General features: G+C 44.3%; 1 protein-coding gene across 2 annotated transcripts in view; it reads left to right on the top strand.

The window, feature by feature from the left end:
- NPTN (neuroplastin) overlaps window positions 1–26,383 on the top strand; it is a 51,315-nt gene that overhangs the window by 23,258 nt on the left and 1,674 nt on the right. For both annotated transcript variants that reach the window (XM_068695232.1, XM_068695231.1), the window contains exons 2-7: window positions 3,347–3,515; window positions 6,671–6,765; window positions 15,052–15,185; window positions 16,701–16,974; window positions 25,628–25,649; window positions 26,130–26,203. In XM_068695232.1, the coding sequence (XP_068551333.1) occupies window positions 3,347–3,515; window positions 6,671–6,765; window positions 15,052–15,185; window positions 16,701–16,974; window positions 25,628–25,649; window positions 26,130–26,190 (755 nt within the window). In that variant the 3' untranslated portion in view covers window positions 26,191–26,203. The remainder of the gene's footprint in view (window positions 1–3,346; window positions 3,516–6,670; window positions 6,766–15,051; window positions 15,186–16,700; window positions 16,975–25,627; window positions 25,650–26,129; window positions 26,204–26,383) is intronic.

Here is a 26,383-nt window from a genome sequence, read left to right as displayed (position 1 = left end):
CTTGTATGAAAAGCCAGTGACGGTGATCACATCATTTGGGAGTGAACTGCTGTGCAGATGTCTCCGTATGGGCAGTGGGCTTTTCCTCTCTCAGGCCATTGAAACTCCCTGCTCTGGGGACTGAAGCCTAACTGCTCATCTTCCTCCCCAGCTACCATCACTCGTCGCATCTGGTGCTGCTAATTCTGGAGCCTGTGCTGTGACTTCATTGCTAAGTGCCTCGTGACCAGGCTGATTATTCCAGTTTTGTGTTTTATTCACACTTACGTGTGGGAGAAAGCGTTGAACTGAATACTTGAATGCTTTTACTCCGAAATGTTGGCTGTGTCAGGAGATCCGACCTGCTGGTGTTGGGAAACAGCTCTTGGACACCAAGCTCCTGCATGGCTGTGCTGGAAATGGAGAGAAGAGCAGACTTCTGAGTTGCCCTTGAGGATGTGGACCTCTGCCACTGCCCAAAATCTCTTGGCAGCTTAATTGTGTGCAAACACGATTTGTCTTTGAAGCCGGAGTTCTCTGTCTGAACAGTGCTGGTATTTCCAGCTGATGGTGGCTGCGTTGCTGCTGGCCTCGTGTGTCGGTCGTGCGTTGTCAGCATCATGGAAAGGGAACGCCAGCTGGATCCAAAGAGCAGAACCTCTCTCTTCCCACTGTCATATAAATCACAGCTGGTGTCCAATGCCAAAACCAGAACGCAGAGAGCTTGAGTGCAACTTGGTTTTTAAACATTAGCACCCAAGAACTACCTCTGGCTTCAAGCTTGTTACTGGTTTGGATAACGAATATCGCTTATGGATGTCTTCATGTAAAAACCTGCTCCTTCATGAAACGGACAGTGCAAGTGGTGTGTGAAAAGCCTCTTGTGCCTTTCTCTTTCAGTAGGACATCCCTGTCTGGACGTTACGATCCCAGTAGTTCTCTGCATGCAGTTCATCTTGGAACTCAGTCAGACTGGAATTGCCTCACTGCGTTTAATTATTACCAATTAAAGTAACATAGGTGCAGGGAAAAGATGTAAACGAGGCTGCAGTCATCTCCAGCCACATCGCAAGCTTGAAGAGGTTACAAGTCAGGCACAAAAGGCCCCAGCAAAGCAGGCCTGAGACAACTGTAAATATTTTTGGACACCGTAGGTTAGCAGGGACTGAAAACTTGGAGGACACCGCTTTCATAATCAAAGCAAAACATTTAAAACAAACCCCAGCATGAGCAGTGAATTCTAGCAGTTTTTTTCCCTCTATATCAATATTCAAACACTGAGTTAGTGTTTTAAACACATTCCTAAAAAGCTCTCCGAAGCCCTGGTAGTGGCTTTCTCAGAAGGCACGCACACTTTTTGTTGGCCATGGGAAAAGTAATCAAACAACTTTGTACCCTGTAGGACCCAAACAGCTCCTTGCACAGATAAAATTCCCAGCGGGACTATCATGAGGCAGAAATGCAGTTGATAATGGTGAGGTATCTGAGAAACATCAGGAAAAAAAAAAGCTTATTTCTACAGTATCTGTGAGTTTTTCTGCAGTTCAGTGATAGTCCTCATTTTAAATAGCTGTGAAAAGAAGTTCTGTAGCTTGCCTGCTGAGGAAAGGAGAAAAGGATAGACTGGAGTCCCAGAGGGCTGTGTCAAGTTATTAGTAGGTAGATATTTTACCTCTCTGCCTTTCTGGGCAATAATCTAAGTACTGTAGTATTGGAGAAATGAATGCTTTATGCGATGAAAAATGCAGTGTTTTTGACAGGACTGTATTTTCCACTGCTCATTCCGTTTAATTTGTTTTCCAAGTGCTTTGCAGATGAATATCCAGAAGACTGCATGCGTATGACTAAATTTGCATTCCAAATAACATGACAAGGCATAAAAAAACCTTCCAGGATTAAAAATCCTTTGCTGACTTGCAAAAATCACCAAGTCATTCGTTACTGACCAGTTTCCTCACCCTCTTGAACTTTGCTGTTGAGCTGCCTGCAGAGGAGGGGGCTCCTGCATTCAGAGAGGTTGGTGCTGGGGCAGTGTGGCCGCTGAAATGAGCGGAGGCGAGAGCTGCAGCTTTGGAAGTCATTTTGCCCTTTAAAGTAAGGAAATAAATAAATTGAAGTCAGAGGACACGCATTTACTCCTGGAGCAGTGACCCCTAGTATCAGCTCACTGTACTCCATGTGAAATTAAGGGCTTTTCAGAAGTCTAATGGCAAGAATTCATAAAAATTTATACATTTCCTGTAAGATCTGTCATCCTTTAAGTCTTGTTCTTAACAGAATGCCTAAAACCAGCTATGATCCCTGAGATCTTCAACTGAAAAGGTTTTTTGCCAAGTTTAGTAGGAAACCTGTCTCCAGTCATTCTAAAAAAAAAGTCACCCCCCCATTATTTGTTAGGGAATAATTGCTCAATTTGAAGAAAAAAGGGCAGTGCCCTAGTATGAAGTTGATTGCTTTGGAAATGCTTTCCCCTAAATCATGTCAGTGTGACGGTGCCAGGTAAGACTGCCATGAAAACAGCCCGCTTTCAGTCCTCGCTCAGCCAGCAAAGTATCCAACTCCTTTGGTCTGTTTAGGTCATGAGGCTCACGTATTTTTTTTTCCCTTCCTAAATGTTTGTGGTTCAGGTTACTTTAGAAACTTGACTCATTTTAACAGTGTATATTCCTATTATTTTTTTTTTTTTAATTTTAAGCATTAAGGACAGCTTTCAGCAATCCTTCATCAGACTTGTGCCTTACAGCGGGGTTTGCTCTAATTCCAGGTACTGGTGAAATTGCTGTAGGAGCATTGCTCTGCTAGCACAAAACCATGTCTTGCCTGGAAAAATGGCCAGGTGAAGACAGGGTATCTTAGGTAACATCAGTCTCTTTGCAGGAGCTAGTCCAGAAACATTATTCAGAAGACTGACTTTGAGGGCTTTTATGCACAGAAAATGGGTTTGTTTCAATCCTCAGAGTAGGTAGAGGGAACAAGTAATTGCCAGGCAGAAGTTGCTTCCAAAGAGAGAGCTGATTTCTTATGTATAGTCGCAGGACAAACATTTATCCATTTTATTATCCATTTTATGTTCAGCCACGTGTAGAAATGATTAGTCATGTTGCACTGACATCTGTAGTAACGTTAAACATAAAAATCTGAAATAATGAATTCTCTTTTTCCCACACAGGGGAGCTGATCCGTAAGGTGTTGCCTTCGCTAGTAGTCAGTTGTTTTATTGTGACTTTCTTGATGTCTCCCGAATTAGTGCAGTGACACTCCCTGTGTAGTCTTTTTCCCCTTCCCTGTTGCCCTTTGCATTTTAGACTAGTGTGGCATACTTGCCAGTGAAGATTTGTTGCTATTTAATGTGTCCCTTTTTTTCCAGAGCCAAGGATCAATGCCAGCGAGGATGTAACCATCCATCTGTATGGCTCGGCCGTCACATTGCAGTGCAACCTCACCACGAGTCCCAGCCCCCTTTCTTCCAGCTACTGGGTGAAGAATGGAGAAGAGATCCCTGGCACTAGAAAAATTTCAAACACTACAGAATACAAGTAAGTCTCTTCAAGGCAAAATCTCCACCTTACACCGGTGAATGGCAGAATTGGCAAACCTGCAGCTGCAGTAGTTAGTGAGTTGCTGGGACTCCAGGGTCCCTGGCTCAGCGTCACCGTGGTCAGACAAGTTGTGGGAACTGATCCACGTTAGAGGCTTTACAAAAAGTATGCCTGTGAAACAGTTAGAGGAACAATCTGGGGAGATTGTCTACAGCTGTCCTGCCTGGTTCACAAAAATATAGCATCAACAAAAACACACTGGGAACTTCTCTTTGTCAAGTTGCCCATAATTTCACGCTAAACTCCTTTAGTTTTTTGGTCTGTGTGTGATGTGTGGCATAGGTGCAGACACCAAGTCTAGCTTTCATTTTTCCCCCCTCTGAGTATATTCTGCTCTGTCTCTCTCCTGTTCATGTCTATATAAGGATGAATTTGCGGCTGTGCATTTTTATCATGCAGGGAAACACAGCACATAAAGCACTGCTGCAGTCGGCTGTGTTAATCATTTTCTGGCCCTAGGAGAAGAAAAGACTGTTCTGAGAGTTGTCTGAGCAGTGCTATGAAATGGTACCAGGTCTTCATTAAACCAGTGCAGCTGTATCACTTGTGCTTCTTGTGTGTCAGTACTTCCACATTTTCAGCCTTAATCTGTTCCACATGTGCATGCTCTGACTTTGTCTCTGCTTCTTGTCTAAGGGTGTGGAGGAGAGCAGAACGTGTGCAGCCACCTCTTTTGTGTCTCTTGCATTGAGCATAAATCCTTTGGGGCTTTCAGAATTCCTGCAATGGGGCTTTCTAGCCATGGAGCTGATGAGAGTGTACAGACCATGCTCAGTAATGGCACCAGAGATTTATTCTGTGTGTGGCTTCCTTGCTTTTTTTCCCATTTCATTTTCTTCTCTTAGGAGGTAGCACAGATAGCACATAGAGCCTTCTGTTCAGTCTTAAGCTAGCATGAAAAGCGCTTGATGAATATTTTAAGCACCTGTGTGGTGGCATCTTACTCCTTGGAGATGTGAGACCAATTCTGCCCCTCCTACTTAGCTGTTCCACTAGAAGAAGGTGCTTATGTCTAGGTAAGGCCTGTTAAATTAGAGCACATCTGGTTTACTGTGCCTTGTCTCTGCTCTAATGGAGGGAAACCTGCCTGTACACTCACCTGACTTTTCTGTCTCCATCAGAATTCTACAGGATCATTACTGCACAAGTGCTGCTTGCTGGCACAGGATTAAGAAATACTTAATTACTTAATACTTAGCAAAGTGCTTCCACCTGTGGAAGAAACCTGTCCCCTCATCTGCGTTCATAGTTTGGAGGAGAGAAGTGGTGACTTCTTTCCACGTTCTTCATCAGTTGATTCAGAGTTCAGTAATAGCTCTGGCCATGATAAGCTGGGCTTCTCCTAAACTAGGGGGCAGAGAGAAGTTGTTGGCTAGGTTCTTGTCCGTCTTTACAGCTTTGAAGCTCTATCAGCGTACGCTTGTTTTATTGATTTATGGCAGTACAACCCAATACAACTCTACTAGAGGCTGCTATACTTTCACATTTTAAAAAGAAGTCCGTAGAACTGAAAAAATTGTCTTTTTTCTTCCACTTCTTAAGCATTGATTTAAAATAAATAAATAAATTAAAATGGAAAAGAATCTTAGAGTATGCCTGCTTAAATAGTAAGGCCCTTAAGGGAATCAGAGAAAGACAGGTAGTCTGTGCCTTCCCCCATGCTTCCTGAGTTTTACAACAGCTCAGTAATGGAAATATCTGGAGTTCTACAATGGCTTAGTAATGGAAATACCTGGGTGGGGTTTGTGCCGTGCAGCTGGGCTGGGCGAGGAGCACACGTTTCCACCCTTTGTCAGCGGGCACTGGTGTTCAGAGTTAACGTGCTCCTGCTTCGCCTGGCTGTGGTTTAAAAGCCAGGTGCAGCTTTGATGTTTGGTAATGGTCAATGATTGTTCTTTGTCATGGAGATAATCTTTAATTTTGACTCAGATCTAACGATAACACCCATGTTTCAGAAGGACAGTAATTTCATAACCAAGTTTAGGCTTTCACCAGTGACTGGAAAGTAAGCCCTGCAAACAGAGCGAAGTCTTAGGTCCAAGTGCACGGTCAAAGCAAGCGGCTTTTTCCACATGTCTAAGCAGTTTCCATGTGCAATTAAATTATTTTATTACAATGCTCTTCTGTAGGGTTCCTGTTCATCTGTGTGCTATTGACTTAATGTGCTTAAAAATAAGTTTAAAAAAAAAAGCCTTTCAGCATAGGGGAGCGATGGGGAATACTGCACAATATTCTGTTTATGCTGTATGGAGATGTAAACTGTAGCACATCATAGCATGTTTCCCTGCTCTAAGATATCTTTTGTAGGTAACTATGTGAAGAACATACCTAGAGCTTTTAAGTAATTTGTTTCCCAAAGCTTTTCAAAGGACAGCAAAAGCTGGTGGACTTTGAAGCTAGCACCATCTCCAAAGTATTTTTTTCCTTTGCGTTTGTTGCAGCTCCAGTTTTCTTCTGTGTGGCTTGCATCTGTTTTTCCCTCTGCTAGCTCTTATTGAGTTAGTCTTTCCTAATTTCCTAAATGGCAGCAGATTCCTGCGTGGTGCCTTCCTTCGTGAGCTGACCAGCTTTTGCAGATTTTCCATGTCTCATCTGACTCAGGGAACACTATTAATGGAGCAGTCTCATATCTGCTGTTACAAAAGACAACAGTTTGAGATGACAGCATTTAGCCATGATTGTATCTCTGATTTATCACATCCCAGTTGGGTGTGCAATGATTCTTTTCCATGTAGGTAGTACATATCATGTCCCATTGAGAGAGAGAGAGGTGATTTATTAGCTGCCTAATTTTCCATATAAGCTGGAGTGCATAATTAACAGTTGTGAGGGGCCTTCCTTGCTCTTAAACTAAATGCAGCTTTAGCAGCTCAGTTGGTACTGACTAGAGCTCACCCTTTTTCTGGGCAAACAACGTTTGTTTCAAGTAGATGCATCTGTACAACCCCTTGAATTAACTGGATTTCACAGCTATTATTTGTTAAAGGATTAAAGTTTAAAAAAAAAAAAAAAAAACAAATCTCCTAGCCTGCTCATTTTTGAATGCTAACACAATACCTAACACAGCTCATCTGTTCTCTCCCTGTCTGCAGGATTTTGAAGCCCAGAGCAGAAGAGTCAGGGGAATACTTGTGCGTGTTTGTGTTTTCAAACTCTCCTGTAGCCAACGCCACTATAGAAGTGAGAGGTACTTTTTTTGTTTTGTTTTGTTTCCTCTCCCTAAAAGTGAAGTTTTCACTGCCTCTGCTATCTCACTCGATGTCGGTGCTAGGCGAACTCAGGAGGCCTCTCCTCATGAAATCAAGCCTCTTATCCAATCTTTAGTTATAATTTCAGTGGAAGTTTTACAGAAAATCCCCGGGGTAAGATCTCACAGATATGGGAATGTGAATATTGGAGTTGTGGTCCTCACAGAGGGTACTAAAACACCGTTCTAGCATATTTATCTGCACTGCTACGATGAGCACGCCTGCCTAAGCAGGATAAAAAGATTGCTGCAGAATATGTCTAAGACAACTGGGGCCCCCTCCCCATTTCAGTTTAACAGTAAATGAGGTCTTCTGAATGTATTGAATGTATTTTGAATTCCTGTTTCTGAATGGGGAAAAGTGAAGAGCCAGCATCTCACACGTGACAGCTTGGAAGTGGTGTACTTGTAGTTTTTTGTCTGCAGAGACTAGTCCAACTGCTGGGAAAGCCTGGGTGCCAGTTTGGACAGATGCCCTGTATCAGATTGGGGTTTTTCTGCTTTCATGTATGTTTTTTTTTCCTGTCTTGTGCATATTGATACTGCTAGGGTCATAAAGATGTCAGAAAATTGTGGCTAGAATCTGCAGAACGTGAAAGTAGCCCAAAAAAATCTTGTGCTGCAGCAAATATGCTCTTTGCACCAAGCTTTACTGTAGTTGATGCTTTTTTGTTCAATGTTTTAGACATAAAAAAGAGGTAGCATAGAGATACTGGTGTTCTAGCCAGTGTTAAATGGCTGTTCAATTTGTTTGCTGAATAACCGTGTAAATTACTGGCCAGCACGAGGATGTGGTCACTGCTGTGCAGTAGTTTTCCCCTAATGCTCTACGGTATGATGCATTATGGCAGCCTTGTTAGTCAAAGACAGATGAGGTCAAGCAAAAACTTGATTAAAAATTCTTGCAGCCAGCCTATGTGTGCCTGGGATTGTACTAATATGCTTGTTTTATGGTGTGCTGTAAATTAGTTCGGAATCTAAATGAGCATTACTTCCCATCTTCATCACATCCCCAGCTTAGACAGAGCTTTCTCTGCTGCTGTAGGAACAGCAGTGAGTGGGAAGGAGGGTGCTTCTCTATTTCTCAGCATCCCTGCGCTGGTGATGCAGCCTGTCCTCATCTATATTGCGATCACTGCTGTTTAAATTAGGCACCACAGATCTGCAGCAGAAGCTGAAACCTTTTTCCTGGAGACTTCTGGTGCCTTGTTGAATGCCGCATGGTCAGGTTTCCGAATCCAAAGCAAGTGAGAGGAGTTCAGCAGTCTGTGAGAAATGACAAATTATTCTGAACATCATTTTTCCTCATGAGCAAAGAATCTTTTGAACCATACAAACAGCTTCTTTGCTTATTCATAAGTCAATATTTTCCTTCGCAATCCAATGATGCACCAAACAAAGCTTGCTGATTTCCCATCTTGATTTTAGGAGTGTTCTTGTTTTTTATCCAGCATTTAACCAGCTCTGGTGCAGAAGCTACATCTGCAAAGAAAAAGGAAATGTAAAATACGTGCTCACGTGGGAGCACCCCAAGCTCCTGTTGGCCTAGAGAAGTGGTGTGCAGCACCTGAAGTGGGCTGCTATTGATTGGAAATCTGATGGCAGCTCTAAAAATAACTACTGATTTAAGCACAATCAACTGGAATCCACACTCCGGTTGTACTTCTGGTGAGGTTGTCTTCTGGGCGTTCAATTTACAGTTGTGTTTTTTCCTTAGTTCTGGGGAAATTTTTGCATTCTGCTCTTACACCATAATTTCTGAATCTTTCAATATCTTAATTAAGATCTTTAGTCCTTTCTGCCTTCTCTAGGCTGCTTTCAGGGGTGACAAATTGCTTCCAGAGACAGGAAATATAGCTCTGATAATGGATTGAATAAGACCTTTTCCAGCTTTGTATAATCTGTCAAAAGACCTTTTAGAGACATTTGGCTTAGGGCGTCTGTGCTGCCCAGTGGCAGGCAGGGGCACCAGGCGAGCTTGGCAGGGAGCTTTGCACAGGGAGGGAGGACCTCAAGCTGCAGGAAGAAACGCCAATATATCTGATTGAACTATTGGCAGAAAGGGCAGAGGGAGAATAATAATTCATCCTACCAGCCACTTTGCACAGATAATTTATGTATAGATACAGATGAGCAATCATCACTTGCAAGTTAATGAACGCCGCTCCTGGAGGCATCGCACCTGCAGCTTGCTCTGCAGCCGTAACGCAAGGACTGGGTAACCCTGTTCTCTGGCTCCTCCTTGCAGCATCCCAGGAGTGGCTGCCTGAATTCCTCCTCCACAGAGCAGTATTGAGGTCTGCGTGCACAGAGCAGCATTGTCTGAAGTGGCGATACCTTCCCAAGTCCTGCAAAGCACATTGGAAACTGGAATACGCGGATAGTTTTAAACTGACAACATGCTTTCCTGTCCAACCCCTGTTGCAGAGAGATTTGTGTAGCAATAAATTGGGGCTGCACTTAAAGCACAAGCGAACTTTGTGTACAGTCTCCCTGCAGTCCTAGCGCTATACATAAATTCATTCTGATCAGAGTGCGTGTTTAAGTTACTGCTCCTGGAAGAGCCATACTGCTAAACTTATACGGCATCACATATATTTTCTTGGATGTAAATGTCTCTGAATACTATCCACACCAGTTGCATAGAATATGCAGGCTTTTTTTTTTACTGTTTTGCAAAGGAAGGCATTCCCTGTGATTCTTGCAGGTTGGTGTAAATATTCTACGCATGCTGCTAAAGCACTTTTAGTGCTCAAATCAGACTGATTTTGGTACAGCGTGATGCGTGGAGATGTTACCTCGTTAATCGAGGCATGTGTAATGCATCAGTGATGCATGAATCTTGTTTGGCCATGCAGAAGCTGCAATTTAACGCTTACCTGCATATGTGGCCCATCAGAGTATTTGTGGACGAGCAGTGGTACGCAAATGTATTCATTTAATTGCTGATTGTAATTGCATTGCAGTTTTTTAACTGCTGATGCATGGAGAAAAGATGGCCCTGAATATAAAAGTGCTTGTGGACTAAAATAGTGACTTTCTGACAACTCGAGAACAACTCTACCAAATGCCTTGCAGCAGATGTAATCCAGGATACACCAGTGCCATTTGCCTTTTATGTAATGCTGCCTATTTTCTTCCCCAATCTCTACAAGGGCTGTGTAGGAAGATAAAAATGCAGAAACATGAGCACTGCTGTTAGAACTGCTAGATGTGCTTGCATATTTAAAGCAGCTGTTCTTGGAAAAGAAATTACTGGGGCAGCACTTGCATAAAAGCAATTGAATTAAAATACTGGGTTTTAATGTCAGCCATTGGGAGTTCCCAGGAATGGACCAAGTCTGGCTTCCCTCGTACAGGCAGCTTTTGGGTGAAGCATCTGATGGAAACTTCCTTGCTCAAATTATCTCAGAGCTGTTTTGGGGCATTGTGTGAGAGCTGCTGAAAACCTGAAACAACAGCCTTAGGCCTGTGTTGATTTTGGAAGGATTCCTCCATGAAGCAGGGGTCTTCTCCCCCAGGCTTCCTGAACCTCTGCTGGCTGAGAGCTCTGCGAGCTTGAAGATCAAAAGGAAAGAGATGCATCTGTCTGAAGAATTCTCTCTACAATCTTTCTGCTGGTATCAAGGTCTTGGGAGAAGGAGGTTGAAACAAGTTTGTCTTTCTGTCTTGTACAAACCATCGTCTGGTGCAGAACAGCAGCAGCAAGAACCAGCTGGGGAGGAGTGTGCTTCCAGTTCCCTCTGTGTGCCTAGAAATTGTGCAAGCCCCAGGAAAGGTCATGATGGACACAGTGTGACCGATGGACGGCGTCTGTTCTCCCTACCTCATCTTCCCATCCCAGGCTCCTTTTTTGCCATGCACCTTCCCGTGCACCAGGTAGAGCTTCACATTTCCTCGTCCTTTCTAGCATCATGACGCCGAGGGGAATCTCCTGGTTTCTCTCTCCATTCCTTGTTTCTTCTGCACCTTCCTCTTCAGTTACCTGCAATTAGTCGACTTCCCAATAGCAAGTGCTCAGACCACTGCCTCTGTGAGAGCGTACAACTTACCCGTTCTGCAACCACTTCTTGTACCCCCTAACTGAGAGCCGCAGGCTCTGGTTTCACAGGCAATACCTGCACCCAGAACGTGGCTCTTCTGCTTTCACTCTGGCTCCAGCCCAGGCAGCGTGCTGGAAAACAGGTGGCTGTATCAGTAGCCTTGAGGAGCTTGGTTCCTTGGCTCCAAGCTCTTAGGAAACCTCTGCAGCAGTTTCACAATGCTGTACCAGCAGTGAATTCAGGAATCCAGCATTCTCTCAGCACAGCTGCATTTTAAAGTGGTCCTGAACACCGAAAGGGCAATGCACGTCACGTTCTCCATCTCTGCAGTGCTGTTGGTGTCCTTGCTCTCCACCCAGGCTATCAGGGTAGATGTGGGTGAGAATTGTAATGCAGAAAAATAAAGCTTCAGAGACCTTCTACTAGGTCACCTGTAGGACGTAATAGTTTTTACATGCAAGAATATTTTTAGGTGCCTCTGCACCTAAGCACCTTGCTTTTAATTTTGTCTTTTAATAGGAAAACTCGACGGGTTCTGTTAACTGGGGCATTGTTTTGGAACTGACAGGCGTATTAGCCCTCCCCTCCATTTTAGTAATGCTAGTAAAATATCTTAAATACTTGGAAATGAGGGACTGAATCCCTCCTTTATATTAAGAGGATTGCACTGCATGCCCTGTAACAGAGGAACCAAATAGCATTCGTGCCAAGGCTGTGCTGCAGCATACCCGTCCCAAAAGCTGCAGTTTGTGCCTGTGGTGTACACGCAGTTTGGAGGCACAATGTGTGCTTTGGCACAAAACCCCTTTCTATTGTGATGCATATTAAATCTACTGAAAGAGTGATGCTTATAAGATTACTCGTGTTAAGAATGACTAAACCTGTATTTATTTTGTTACATACTTTTAACTATCAATTAACTTAAACTAGCCCTGCCTCTTTTTGCTCTTTCGTCTGCTGTTTCGAACAGGTCTTTAGATTTTCAGTATGTTTTTTCCTGCTTCCATGAAGTAAGAATAAAAATCCTTGCTTGCTTTTATCAGGAGCATTAGCTTGCTTCCACTGCTGTGGGACCTGACACAATGCGTTGGGCCCACATCTCTGCAGCGAGCTGTGTCTGAGCAGCAGTGTGGGTTCTGCTGAGCACTGCTGTGGAAAAGCCGAGGTGAAATCTAAATCCCAAGGAACAAAACCTGCTTCATTCTGTGCTTTATATGTTACTGGCACTGGAGCAGAATGGTGTAAGAAAAACCTCGACTAGAAAAGCTTTGCAGGAAAATGTTGCTCTGTTGCTAAATCTGTGATTGAGGTCAGCTGCGGTGATATTTTAAATGTAGCTTGTACAGCAGAAGGCAATTAGCCAAACATTCTGATAGAAAAAGGACTGGAAATGTCTCAGCCATAGCTTGAAACTGGCTAGCATCAGATGCCCTGAAATATTAATATTCCCTGTAATGCTCCCTCAGACTGTGTACAAAAATAGTCCCAGCCCTCAGAGAGCTGGAAATGGCTGCTGCATAACTGTGCCCAGCAAGGAACAGGCAGAGCGTGCTCGTGTCACTTAATGCTCTCATTGGGATAACCTGGCAAAGATGTCCTTTTCTTCAATATAATTATCTCCTGGCTGTAGGAGAACGCTAGGTCACCCTGCAGCAGAAGTCACCATGTCCTAGAAAGCTTCCCCTTTCTTTCTCCTAGAAAAAGTGGGCCAGCTGCACGGCACAGACTTGCTGCGCCCTGTCCCCGCAAGGCTCTGCTTTCAGCCTCTTCCTGCTGGTGAAAACCCAGTGCTGACAGATGGAGGCTGTGTGGGGCTTCACTGTAAGCTGATGAATCCTATTTCTTCTTTCCTTAATGGGGAGTGCTTCACAATTGCTTTTGACAGCCCTTACATGCCAGTTTCGGGACCATCGCTTTGCCTCCGAGTCTGTCCCATATGCTCCATGCTTGCAGGCCTTTCGCTGTCAGGGGCTTGGAGGTGAGCTCTGCGTATCGTCCTCGAGGAAGCAGAAACCCCACTGGGCTCACCGAGCCCCCGCCTGACAGAGCCTCTTGTGCCTAGCAAGGAGGAGATGACACCTCTCGGTGGAGCACAAAGTGAAATTTGCTTCTTAATGAAGAACCACCACCTTTTGGAGTAAGAATAACACTCCTCTTTGAGGCTGTGGATGGCGTTTTGGAAGGTGCCTACTGACACTCGTATCCTGAAGGTGTAATGCAGCACACCTAGCCCTGCCTGAAGCTGATTTATTTTCTGCTTGGAGACCTTTGACTTGAAAACTGTTTGGTATCATTTGGCAACTAGACAGCGTTCCTCTAGCTTCATCCATTCTTGCTGCTTTGGTCACGTATATTGAGGATTGTTAGCAAAGATGTTATTTGCCTGTGGGGATACTCAATTATTTCCTTCAGTGTTGTATCATCCTGCAAGGGAGAAGGGGATTTTCTGTCCTGAAGAGAAAGGTTTCCTTGATGAGAAAATGCTTTAAAATCAGGAAGGGGACAGGATGACATTGCTCACTGTATTTAAAGTACTTTAAAATAGCATAACCTCCTTTAGGGGCTCCACCAGAGGTCCTGTGCTTAGTCTGGATTTCTGTAAGCAACTTCCAACAGGGGTGAGATTTTTGGAATTTGTATTTGCAGAGGAATTTTGACAAAAGCCTGGGGTCATCAGCCTCTCCTGATGGTGTCTTTTCAGGTGAACACGTGGATGCTGAGGAATGCTGTACCTTGTTTGTACAGCCAAGACTTCTCATGGTTCAGAAGCTTCGTTGAATGCAGCCTCTAACAGTGTTATCAATCACCTGTCCTAAAAGAATCCTCCAGCACTAAAACATGGGAAAACTCCATTTCAAATGCCCTTGCATTTGAGATACGGCAATGCCTTTAGCACACAAACTTGTCAAATGTTTTCCTGGAGTTGTGATTTAATTTGGGGGAAGAGCAGGTTCAGGTGCTGCTGCTCAGTCAGTCACATGAGATATTTTACTTGTTAGTTTGCTGTGACTTTAGCAAGATTTCATTTCTGCTCAGTCTTCTGACATGCAGTGGCAGATGAGCCACCAGGAAACCTCCCTGCTCCTGCCTGTAGGTTTTGCTAGCAGCAAAGGGAACTTCCCTTGTGTAGACCCTTGTGATAAATTGCAGCGCCTGGGGGTCTTTTCCTGGAGCTCTCAGATTGGACTTTGACTGGATTAACAGATCAGCACCCAGCGATCACACAGCAGGCCACGTGTGACATAATTAGCAGGCTAGAAAGCGAATGGGCTTTAAAGGTGGTCACTGCAGCACCGAAGCCATCTGCTTAAGTGAAGGTTCAGCTCAGGCAGTCCATTGATCCAGTGTAATCTCTCGTGAGGCATTAGGCTGCAACAGGCTGCTGTGACACACAAAGGGGACGGCAGTGCCATTATTTATAGACAAATTAATTCAGAATTAAAACCTTCTGCTGATATTTAGGGTGCTGATATTTATTCTGTGTTTTGCTCAGGACTGCCCAATTCACCTACAGCTCTCCTTAAAAATATATTTGCATACATGCTGGGTGAAGCTGTTTTCTGTTGGAGGGATTTTAACTTTTGCTGCATTACATATACCAGCTGTAGTGTCGCTGTAAGATGTTAACAAGCGTGAAGTGTTTCAGGTCACGGTACATTTACAGACCAAATCTACAATCTTGCTACAAGGAATAATGGCTTGATGCAGCTTTTGGAGCTTTGCGTTAAGAACAGGATCAGCACGGAGCCTTGACACAACGGGCAGGTTGTAACCCAGGTCCCAGGCAGCTCTGCTTCAAAGCTGAAGGTACCCACAGAGCCACAGGGACCTCCTGAGCAGTGCAGGAAATGTTCCTCCTGTTCCTGCCCTGAGGAGCACCTGGGCCATCTCAGTCCTGCAGGTTTTTGGTAGGTAACTGAAGCCCAGTAGTGAGATTTCTCCCTTGTCCCGCTGTGTGCCTGGCGACCCAAGCCTGAGTGACACGCTTGCAGATATTCAGCTGAGATGTTGGTTGGAGAGAGGTGGGAATCAGTTTTCCTTTTTTTTAAGTTGGGCTCAATGTGGGAAAGGTGATAGCTTTCCAGGGAACTTTTCATTTATTTGCTGTGCAGATTCTTAAAGCTTAAAATAATTGCCTCTCCACCGAGCAGCTTGTAAATGCAGTTCCTGTTTTCCTTTGTAGCTGTCCCTGACATCACTGGCCACAAGCGAAGTGAAAATAAAAACGAGGGGCAGGAGGCACTCATGTACTGCAAGTCCGTGGGCTACCCACATCCTGAATGGGTGTGGCGCAAGAAGGTCAATGGAGTATTCGAGGTAAGGAACTGGGGTAATGGGAATGTATAAATATCCCAAAACTCCCACTAAGGCAGGAAACGACCACCTTAGCTCTAGGGATGTGCTCTTTAGGGTGCCTTGTAACTTCTCAAAATGTGGTTCCATAAGTCTGAGATGCGGCTGAGCAAAGCTGAGATTTTTTTAGCAGCAGCAAGTACAAAACTGTTGCACGCCTGTAGTGTTGCTGAGCAAACAGATGCTTTTTACATTGCTGCTGGAAAAAGTTAGGAGTTGTCCAGAGAGATGGAATGTTGAGGGTATCTGCTACAAATTGCAGAACACGCATTATGAAATATACTTTAAAAATGCATTCAGTTGTAAATTTCTTAAATTGTTTTTCGGTTTTACTGGTTTAGCTCACAAGACTCAATAGGAGGACTTGGCAGTGATATCTATTAGCATTTAAGTGCCCATATTTTTTCCATGTGGCAACCCAACTGTTGAGTTGAAAATTTGATCAGCAATTGGAAGAGCAGAAGAGAAGCTGAAAGTTGCTAAATCCTTCAGCCTGCCTATTTTTACATCTGCCAGAGAAGCAGTAACATGATTGATAGACGAAGAACAAATATTCAGCAAGTAATAGCGTGGGTTGTTTGCTCACTGTTAAGGGTGAGCTTAATTTTTCATGGGACAGTGATGTATGGGCAGCTTAGCCAGTGCTGTGAGTCATCAGAGTCCTGTGTGTTGCTCTGTCGACTTCCCCACAGGCTTTCTTTCTGGTGAAGTTGATAAATTCATCCAAGATTAGCTCTCAGGAAGGTCAAACCATTGTATTTTGTTCTGTCAGTTTTGCCCCCTATGATTCTTAAAATAAGTAATTCCATAAATCTTTTTCCAAAATGTGGAAAGAATGTGGGGCCTTAAATTCCAGGTTGTGTAAATATTCACAGACTTGGTAGTCTAAGAACAGTACGTGTTTGTTTTAAAAATGTTACAAAGACAAGATGTTAACAAGTCTACTGTATCTTAAATAATTAGACAATGCTACCTAATGCAGTGTAGAATAATCTTAACCTGTGCTGCTTTTTCTTTTTCTTTTTTTTTTTTTTTTTTTTTCTCTACATAGGAATGATTTTGTCCCCTGCTTGGGAAAGCACTCTAGTTCTCTTGTCTGGTTAGATCAGTCTGTTTCATCTTGTCGTGTAGAGGGGAATGGGTTGTAATGGTTTCTTGTAAGGCACGAGGCTGAGAACACTGCAGCGTACACGTACATCCCAACCGCTGGCATTTCATGGCTGCTACTGGTACAGCAGGAGAATGCAGCTTGTCAGTCAAGCTGACTTTTTTTTTTTTTTTTTTTTGAAACAATTCACTTCAGGGAGGGATATAAAGTGAACACTGGCAGTGGGCTCTGTTGTGTTAAAGAACCAACAGCTTTGCGAGAATCCATCAATTCTTTTCTACTTGCCGTGACATAGAAATGAAAAGGAAAAGCCTTGGTGCCAGGACTTATTAAGCTCTATCTCTTCTCTTCCACCTTTCTTCTTTCATCAGGACATCAACAACTCTTCCGGCAGATTCTTTATTTTAAATAAAGACAACTACACCGAGCTCAGCATCACGAACCTACAGATCAACGAGGATCCTGGCGAGTACCAGTGCAACGCAACCAACCAGATCGGCTCCATGTCCGTCACAACCATCCTCCGTGTCCGCAGCCACTTGGCTCCCCTCTGGCCCTTTTTGGGGATCTTGGCAGAAATTGTTATCCTCGTTGTCATCATAGTTGTTTATGAGAAAAGGAAGCGGCCGGATGAAGTCCCAGACGGTAAGTGTGCTCAAAGCCGCTTGTAAGAGGAGGAAAACATTAAAAGGCAAAGCAAACTTATGGAAGGAAAACAGAGGGGGTCTTTGTGGCAGGAAGGATCATCAGTGCAGCTCGTTCAGCTCTGAGCTCTTTGCCTTCTCATCTGTTCACTCTCCAAATCCTAAAAACCCCAGTAAGCCGAGAGGGTCTGAGTGCTGTGCAAAGTCCTAACACCGCATTTCCCCAGGATCTTGGACTGTGGGATGGGAGGGCAATTTTTACAATATTTGGAATGTGTTTTGTTGCACGAGGTGGGCCTTGTGCCCCCGTCTCTTTCCTACTGTAGTAGCCCTGAAATCTTCCATGCCAGCGCACGGAACATAGCGCAGCACAGGGAGAGAGCTGGAAACCCTTTAATCCCTGATGGTGCCGGGATTGGACACTTGGGAGGTTTTGGAAGAAAACACTGCACTTAGAGGGATTGGGACCACAGATATGCTTCAAAAATATCATGTTTTCAGGGAGGGTGGGAGGGGAGGTGGGAGGTAGGGCTCTTATTTGGTGTGTAACTGAATTAGTAATGTATTTAAGGAATGCTCTGGAAACTCCTGTCCACTGAGTTGTATTTTCTAAAGATTAGGCTATTAGCTTTGATGGTAGCACTGATTAGTTACAGCTTTGTTGTGTACCAAATAGCTTAATTGTTTTATCTTTGAACTTCTGCATATCTCCCTCTTTTAAAAATGGGGGAAACGGCATTTTGAAGCTAAAATGAGTATTTGAAAGAAAAACATTGACAAACAGACCTGACACTCCTGTGACACCTAGTTGCTTATTACTGTGTTTGTCAAGAAAAACTTACTCAAGGAATCCTTGTGAGAAACAGCTGGTAATGCCATCTTGCCTGCTGTAGGAGCATGACGTGTCCAGATAATGGAGCAGGTGCTGGGGAGTACATGGAGGGCAACACGCTGAGTCAGTGTGGGGAAGCACTGAATCACGGGGGCTTTCCTGGGTTGGACGAGCCTGCGAGCACAGTAGGTACCTCCCAAAGGCAGCTGTGTTGTAGCTTGTGCAGCACTGACTCGCCGTTGAGTTGCACAAGGGCTCGGTAACAGCGCAGCAAGATGTTTGCCTTCGGGATGGAAACGTAGGTGCTGAAACAGCAATCTGCTTGTCGAGCTGGGGCGAAAATAACTTCACTGCTCCCAAGCTGGGTTTTAGCGAGTGGAAGAAGAAATCTTACAAAATAGGTAATCAATTTCAGTAGCTTGGCAGAGGCTTGGATCACTTCCACAGCAGATCGAAACTTTCTTAAATAGTGCATACCTAGAGGAAACTAGCTTTTGATCTTAACCACCTCGGTAGCAATTACTAACTGCTTACAGAGCATGCGTTGGGACCGTTCCTAGGTGTGTATCCACCAAACTTGATACTGTGTTGTGCATGTACCTCCGCCAACTAACAGCTTCACGGTTGCTGAAGGGGTTCGTACTGCTGGCAATTTGTTCTGTAAGTGGCTCTCAACCAGCCCAGAAAACTTCAGATGTATTTGAAAGAATAATTTAACGTTTTCTCGTGCTTCTCACGTATTGCTGCACCATTTTGGCCAGGGGGAATCTCACCTCTTTTCTTTTCTTTTGGTGGCTGTTGGTAGTTCCCTGCATTTCCCAAGCTTTCTCTTGGTGAAGTTTCACAAGGACTGAAACAAGGTATCAGCAATTGTAATCAGATATGGAAATAGTTATCGCAAGCAGCATAAACTGGATTTAATCCAGTAGAAATTGGCTTGGACTTGACCAGATTGCAACGCGACAAGTGTGTTAGCACAATTGAGCACACACCAGAGGTGAAGTGTGCATCGGTGTTCGTTACGGGCTTGTTTCAAAGGCTGAAGTTTTCCTGGCTGGTCTGGCTGCTCTTCAGATGCCTGAGGAATTCCAGGCTCATCATCTCTGGTGTAGGTGTCCAAGATGATGAGCCAAGTAACTGAGGTTACTGACTTTGCTTGCTCAGTTTGCTATTCTTTTAAAGGCAGCTAAGCTTGAGTCCTGGAGAGTGATGAAACTCTGAACCGTGTTTTCTCTGCCCACTTTCTTGGAGGACAAAATCCAATACTGAATATTGCAGTCAATATTTACGTATTAGGTTTGCTAGATGAAGAGATGCAATCGGCATCTAAAGGCTGACTTGAGTCCTGTATTTCCTTGGAGACTCTTGTGCTTTCTTTAACTGCATTTGGAGCTTTCCGTGGTACTGTGGTGGGAAACACCCTTAAAGCCGGGGCATTTTACAAATGCATACGTGAGAAATCCTTGATAGGCTGCTGATGTCCACACTTGAGCGTTTTACTTAGGTTATTCTTAATTCCATTGTTATTTTAAATACGTTGTCATGAAATGCCAAAGTTAATGTTTGAACACAGTGGTGTATTTATCTGGGATTGAAACTCGGTGTTTCCAAAGTCGTGCATCTGCCTCCGTGCTGCAGTGAGCTGCGGCAGGTAACACCAGCAAGCCCACAGTTGAGCCAGCAACTTACTTAAGCAGTTGCCTATCAGAACACTAATTAGCTGCGATTCTAAGCATCATATTACTTAATATAAATATTATTTGGCATCTGCTGTGGTTTCTTTACAATCAGCCAGTCTCCCAAATTTTCTTACTGTTGGTTTAGATGCCTTAAACCTTCAGGACAAGGGTTGTGGTTACGCCAGCCCTTGTGTGATGCTGTGCCATTAGTGCTTCCTCCTCGCTTACAGGGGCAAAAACTGGTAGCAGAGTAACCTCCCTGTTGCCCCTTCTCGCTGGGATGTGCATTTTGTCCTTGGACTACTCCAAATTTGTCCCTACTCCGAGATTTTTTTAATAGCTCCCCACCATCACCCCACTCCCCATGGCAGCAGCATAACTGGACCCATCAGATCTCCTTTGATCTGCAGTAGCAGGCAGAAGCAGCCAAAAAAAAAAAAAAAGACAGCTGTGTTTGAGGATGGATGGCCATTTTGCGTGTTCCTTTGGCCTGCTGCCTAATGGATCGTTATCATTCAGCTTGGCACGTCCTCCTGCAGGCTGTCCACTCCTGCTGATAAGGTGTCTGCTGCCATAAACAGCCTAAATGTTGGGGTGTGAGCTCTGACCCGTAGGGTGTTGGAGTTCCCCACCTTAAGGGAAGGAAGGGGGATGTCTCCTGTATCCAGCTGGCCTTTTTTCTCCCTGAGAATCCTCTGATGGGTTGGCTCGAGGTAGGTACCTTTTTGGTACAAAGAAGTGCCCCCAAAGACTTTCAATGGCTGATGCTGAACAGGAGCACCCACTTGCTAGTGGGGGATGTGACTGGAGAGAAACATTATCTCTGTCCTGGAAGACGTCTGGGATGCTTTCCAGAGCTCTTGGGAACTCTACCTGGCCAGCCAAAATAAAATCAATTGAATTAATTCCCTTTCCCTCTCTCATCTCCGTGTCCCACAGGCTAAAAATTACCTGTCGTAGCGTGCCAGCTACCGCTTCTCTCAGATGGGTAGCGAAGATACCTGCTTGAATTCGGAGCAGTTCTCGGTTTACTGTTCAGTAACACTGCAGAGCGAGGCCACTGAGGTGTCAGAGCTGGGTGGGAAGGGCTCTGTGTTGCAAAAGAGACTTTCCCAGTGCGTTTGCTGGCTGCACAAAGTGTTACCGCCCGCTAGAAGCACTGCCAGCCAGAGGAGTGAGGGCGATCCTTTAACTTTGGCGTTTCCTGACTGCAGTTTTTTGCATGGACCTTGCTTTTTGTGTTTGGTTTAATTGCTTCTTCTGCCACAGAACAGGGCTGCTCGGTAGCTCCTTTGCTGATATTTCCTCCTTCACATAATTCAGGTGTTTATTTTTTTATTTTGTCCTGCTGCTGCATAGCAGGAGAAGGAACTTCTGCCCCCGTGCAATCTGCATTCCCACCAGCAATGGTACGGGGATGGCATTAGTGCGCGCCTGGGGCGGGATCTTGCTCCTCGTGCCTGCAGATTAGGGGCTTTCTGGTCCTGCTGGGAGGAGAGGGGGCTGCAGCGAGCATCACCATCAGCCTGCGAGCCCCCTCACTCTCAAATTATGTGCGGAAAGGAGGAAGGGAGGGCAGGCCGCGCTTGAATTTCTGCACCACAAACTGAGAGTTGTGGCTCACTTTACACGTGGTAAAGCGAGCCGGTCGCATTCCGTTTCCAGACAGCAGCTAGGTGTCGTGAAACCAGAGTGGGTGAATAACGTGCAGCTTCCCATGGCTTTTGGTGATGAAAGCTGCATGAACATGGCATGTCGAGGCCAGGGATGCTGGCACTTCACTGCATGCACGGTCAGAAACCGTTCCAGCGGGGGACTGCTGATGCATTTTGCTCAGAACGCAAGTTGCTTGGACTTCCCTTGACAGTAAAAGGGAGCAAATAGCTTTTTCTTCCTCTGTGGTATAGCTTAAGCTGTTCATTTTTGATAGACGTAGTGATCAGTCGTTGTGACCTTTATATGGTCTATCAAAGATTCCTAAAGAAAGTGCTTTCTCCTGTTGTTGGATCAAATTAGCACAGATGCTGTTTTAAAGGGTGTGTTCCGGGGTAAGTAGAAAGTAAAAACTCCTTGGCTACATTCCCTCTTAGGAATGTAAACAGTTTTTACTTCAAAATCCATCCTGTGCATACTCCTTAGCTCAAAGCCATGAGGTGACTGGGTTATGATACGTGCTTTTTCATTCTTCCCCTCTCATTTGTCAGCTTAATACAAGGCCTCTCCATAAATGTATTTCTGCTCCGGCTGTGCAGCAGCTCCATCCATATCCCTACATTCTTTCTAATACTCATTTTTTTTCTTGACTTCCCTGTTCCTGCTATTACTGTAAGTAATTTAAAGAACAAAATGTTTTCACTTAAACGGTTTACCTTGTAACAAGTTAATTTTTGTTTTTTCCTATTACCCGCACCTTTCTCTCCCACGCTTAAAATTCACAATGGGGAGAAAACTGTCAGACAGGCACGCTGTGAGATTGTGTAGCTATAAACTATACCTAAACGCAAGCATCGTTGTGTCAGAGCGGTAATGGAATAGCCTGGCTTCTGTGGGCCTTTGTACTAATTTGTTAGATGCTATTAGAGGGTCAGAACTCCTTGAGCCTGATGTAAGTAATCTTGGCCAGAGAGTCGTCATTGCCTTATGCCTTCATTCCATTTCAGAGCAACTGCTTTGACCTTACCGGTGGGTTTTGCGGAGCAAGGTGAGTGTCTCCACTCACTGCTCCCCCCCTCTGTTATTAATGAAGCGAAACAGAAGAGCGTTACTGCAAACCCTGTGTGCTGTGCTGGTAAATGCTGCCTCCAAATCTTTGTGCAACCTAAATTGTCAGTACGGGTCGTAACGCCCATGTCCCTGCAAACAGCTGCGTGGCAGAAAGCACAGGGTGCTCGCTGGGGAGCCTCCTGCACCTTCCATGAGTTCACCGAAGAATTTGAGTTTGTTTGTGTTTTGTTTTTTTTTTTTTTAACCTGGGCAAACATCTGAATTCTTAGTAAGGTCCTTCTCAGAAGTTCGCAAACCACTGCTGAATTTTCTCTTCCCAGAAAGCACAACCTGAAGCTAGTGTAAATGTCAGAAGTCCCCATCAGTCTGCAGCAGACTGCTTTGCAAGCTGCAGTGGTCGCTCTGTAACACCAGACCGGAGCAGCCACAGATGCTGGCTTTTCCTTTTAAGCATTTGGACAGAAATTGCACATGGGTGTTCTGCTTGGGTGTGTGCTGTAATGATGTTTCTGTTCACTACAGGTGTGCAAGGCAGGCCTGAGTGCTGCCATCTGCCAGGGTAAACAGCCCTGTAAAAGGGGAGCCCTCCACAAAATGCAGCCCCCTTCTCAGCCTGCTGTAGCATGAGTTCTGTTCCCAGACACTTAATGCAAGTTGAAGCTACAGCAAACATTTGTCATTCCCCCAGTGTTTTAACGTCCAGAAATTTTGCCTAAGAAGATCCCGCTTGATGCGCAATGCACTAAAGACAGGAGTGATTCTAAACTTCCAGTTCAGAAATCTGCAATTTCAGGGCAACGCTAAGCAGATAATCACTATACCTACCTTAATCGTGCATTATATAAACAATGATCTGCTGGAGTCTGCAGGCCCCTCCGAATTAAAAAGCCAACTCCTGGAAAATGAGGGGGTTTAGGTCGGTCAATTACAAAATTACAGCTTCACCTGGCAGCGTTTCAGGAGCCCCGCAGGTGCGGAATGGAATGAAGCAGCATACTCAGAGGCTGGTTCTCTGTGGCCATGCATTTTAAATACTGTTGCGATAGAAATCAGTTACTAGAGCAGGTCTTCTGGCATAAAGGTTTTGAGTTATATTGATATTTGTCGGTTACTATGACTTCTTTTTTTTCCCCCCTTCAATTGCATCATACCCTTAAAAAACGGTGGTAAGTGAGAGATCTGCATGCTTTGGAGTTTGTTTAATCTCCGCTTCAGTCTATACAATGCACAAGTCATAATGTTAACACTTTTTCTTAAAACTTCTTCATTCACGTTCACGACTAATTTGGATTTCAGTTTGCTGTTTTTAATCTTTATTTAATCTAATTTTGTACTTATTTTTTCTGTTGTTCTGTTGCCCCCTGATTTCGCTCAGGTTTCGGTCTTTGTCTGTACTGTACTGGGGATGCTTTTTCAGCAGAGAAAAGTCTGACCGGGGTAGTAACGCATAGAGAAATTTTCCTCGGTCACATTTTATCACCGTTTAGGTTATAGAAGGGGAAGGGGCGAGTGGTGGTGATCCACTGGTCTTAGGCTTTATGCACAATCACAAGTATCCTAATAGGCATTTTTGTTGGATCTTTGGCAGGGAAACTTTTTGCTGGCAGCCTTTATAAATGTGAAGCTTTTTTCTTTTAACACACTAAACTCCCTGTCTGAAATACACATCTAAATATTTTAACTGAGGAGGAAGGAACAACGGTTATTTGGTAGCGAGAGAGAGAGCTTGTATCTTAATGGTGCAGTTTGCTATTTCTGAAGTTCAGCAAAACAAACTCTCAAAGCTGTCTGATGCTTGTAGAAAGCTGAGATAACCGAGTGGTAACGCCGAACGGCGTCGGTAGCGCTACTGGCTTGGGCTGGGGGGGCGCAGGGCTTGCTGTCTGTCCCAGGCTCTTCCCACTGAGTGCGCAGAGTACGTAGCCTAGCCTGCTTTGCAATCTTTTGTGAGTCAAAAGATTATCGTGGAGGGAGGCTCTAGATTTACTCTACTGTGCTTTGTGTTTCAGTACCTGATGTGTCTCTGTATATCTCCACTGTATATACAACAGCACATTGATGTCTGGTTGTCCTTACTAGTCCTAGTTCTCTCTGTATCTTGTCCGATAGTGTACTGTTGCTGGTAATGGACTTCTGTGGACACTGGTGTGTCGCTAGTATGTTATTTTTGGCTGTAAAGCTCTCGGTTTGTGGTTAGTTCTTTATTTTTTTGAAATATTTTTTTGTTCCGGTCACTGTCTGTGCTAGCGGTGGCTTTGCCTCTCCGTTGCCTTGAAGGTACAGGTGGAGTAATGTCCCGTTTGACAGACATTACTCCTAGCGTGTGCTCATGCGGATGCCCACACTGTTCAGACTGTAATTTCCATAACTGCTTCATGTGCACCAAGCCCCCTTGTGGAATCCTGCTGAGAGTTTCTTGAAGGCTTCAGTGAAAAATCCCTCCCTCACAAGGGGGAGCAGCAACTGTGGAGTGCTCAAAACAGCAGGTCATGAATTGGTCCCCCAAAATACCTCTACGGGAGCATTAATGTAACTTTCTGGATTGATTTTTGTACTGCTGCTTAAATGCACTTCCATCTTCTGTACTGCAGCTCGGGGGAAAAACAAGGGCTTTTTTAATTCAAAAAGTATTCAATTGGCCATGAAAGAACCCATATGAAACATTACTCGTTGGCAATTTTTTTCCAATTCTTCAAAGAGAATGTTTGTTCTTGCCAGGAAACACAGGCAGAACAATGCTGTCAGTCTTCCGTAGCTGAAGTCTGTTGTGACACCGGAATTTTTCCTGGTGCTTTGAGTCCTGTGCTCTATCGGACGCGCACACAAAGCCTGTCGCTATCCCAGGTCTATGCTTGGGTACTTGGATCAAGTATTGAACCTTCAGCCTCCTCCTAACCTGGTCTCTGATAATTAGATCTTGAGAGAAATGGGAAATGAAAAGGCTGTGTCGGCTGTGGTAGAAGACGAGCATATGGCGTGTACACCCTGTTGTGTATATACCAATAATTACCCACCCACAGTTGAAGGATGGCTTAAAAATCAATCCAAGAAAACAAACAGCAGGATTTTACAACTGAGATGTTGGTTTGTCTTCTCATCTATTTTTATAAGATTGAACCACTGGAACTTGGGGACAAGATGAGCCTGACCATATTGCAACAATCTGTCCGCTACAGTTGCAGTTCTTCATGACAAGCATTCAAAGTGTTAACTAAAACCATTGAAGCAACATACCTGCCATTAAAACTTGAATCCAGAAAATAACTCCATGAATCTTTGCACTACCAAGTGGAATGGCCTTTAATGCTGTAGATAGATTGGTTTGCTGTTTGCAGTTGGGCTGGCAGCGGTACAACGACTGACTCTCTTTTCTTTCCTTCCCTTGTCTTCCCTGGATTGCACCTGAATTCTTGCTGCAGATGATGAATCAGCTGGGCCAATGTAAGTGCACCGTAAGAAAAAAAATATTGCTGAAATCACTCTGGGGGCTTACGGGAGTTGGCAGCGCTGTTACGTGTGCCATTACTAGCTGTGACATGAAAGCTCTAATAAAGATCAGCATGCCCTGTGTTATATAGCAAAGTAAAAGCAGGCAAAATCCTCACTCTTTGAAGCCTCTGAGTTGATCTCTGGCTTTTTTGGCCAAGGGAGTAAAAAGTCTATTGCGGGAGAGGCACAAAAAAGCCCCTGCTCCCAAATAAAGGGGGCTTGGACCACTGATGCTTGGGAATGGTACCTGCTTGGTTTGTTGTTTGATGGCAGTGAAGTAATGAAAATTGAAATCTGCCAGATTCTTGCTTGACAATCAAATATTTTCAAAGGAGTTAGCATGTCATTCTTCCTTCATCCTATTTAACTTGGGATGTACAAAGAAAATTTTCCTACGCTTGTAATTTAATGTGTTTTTTTTTCTTTCCCCAGGAAAACCAATTCTACAAACAATCATAAAGATAAAAACTTACGCCAGAGAAACACAAATTAAAAATGCTTATCATGTAAGTATGACTTGCACACATCTCAGAAACGGTCAGACTAAAGCCCTCCTTTTTCTCCCACGGTTTGCGTATGTAAACCAAACTCATTCTGTGTGTTAAAGCTACCAGCTGCTCAGAGTATGGCACTAGCCTTTCTGTCACGCTTCAAAGAGCACTGGGGGTTATCAAAAGAATTTTTTC

Source organism: Anas acuta, chromosome 12 (genome assembly GCF_963932015.1).
Source record: "Anas acuta chromosome 12, bAnaAcu1.1, whole genome shotgun sequence".
In the NCBI taxonomy this organism is placed as follows: Eukaryota; Metazoa; Chordata; class Aves; order Anseriformes; family Anatidae; genus Anas; species Anas acuta.
Note: the sequence above shows the minus strand (reverse complement) of the source record. Positions and strands in the feature narration are given on the sequence as shown.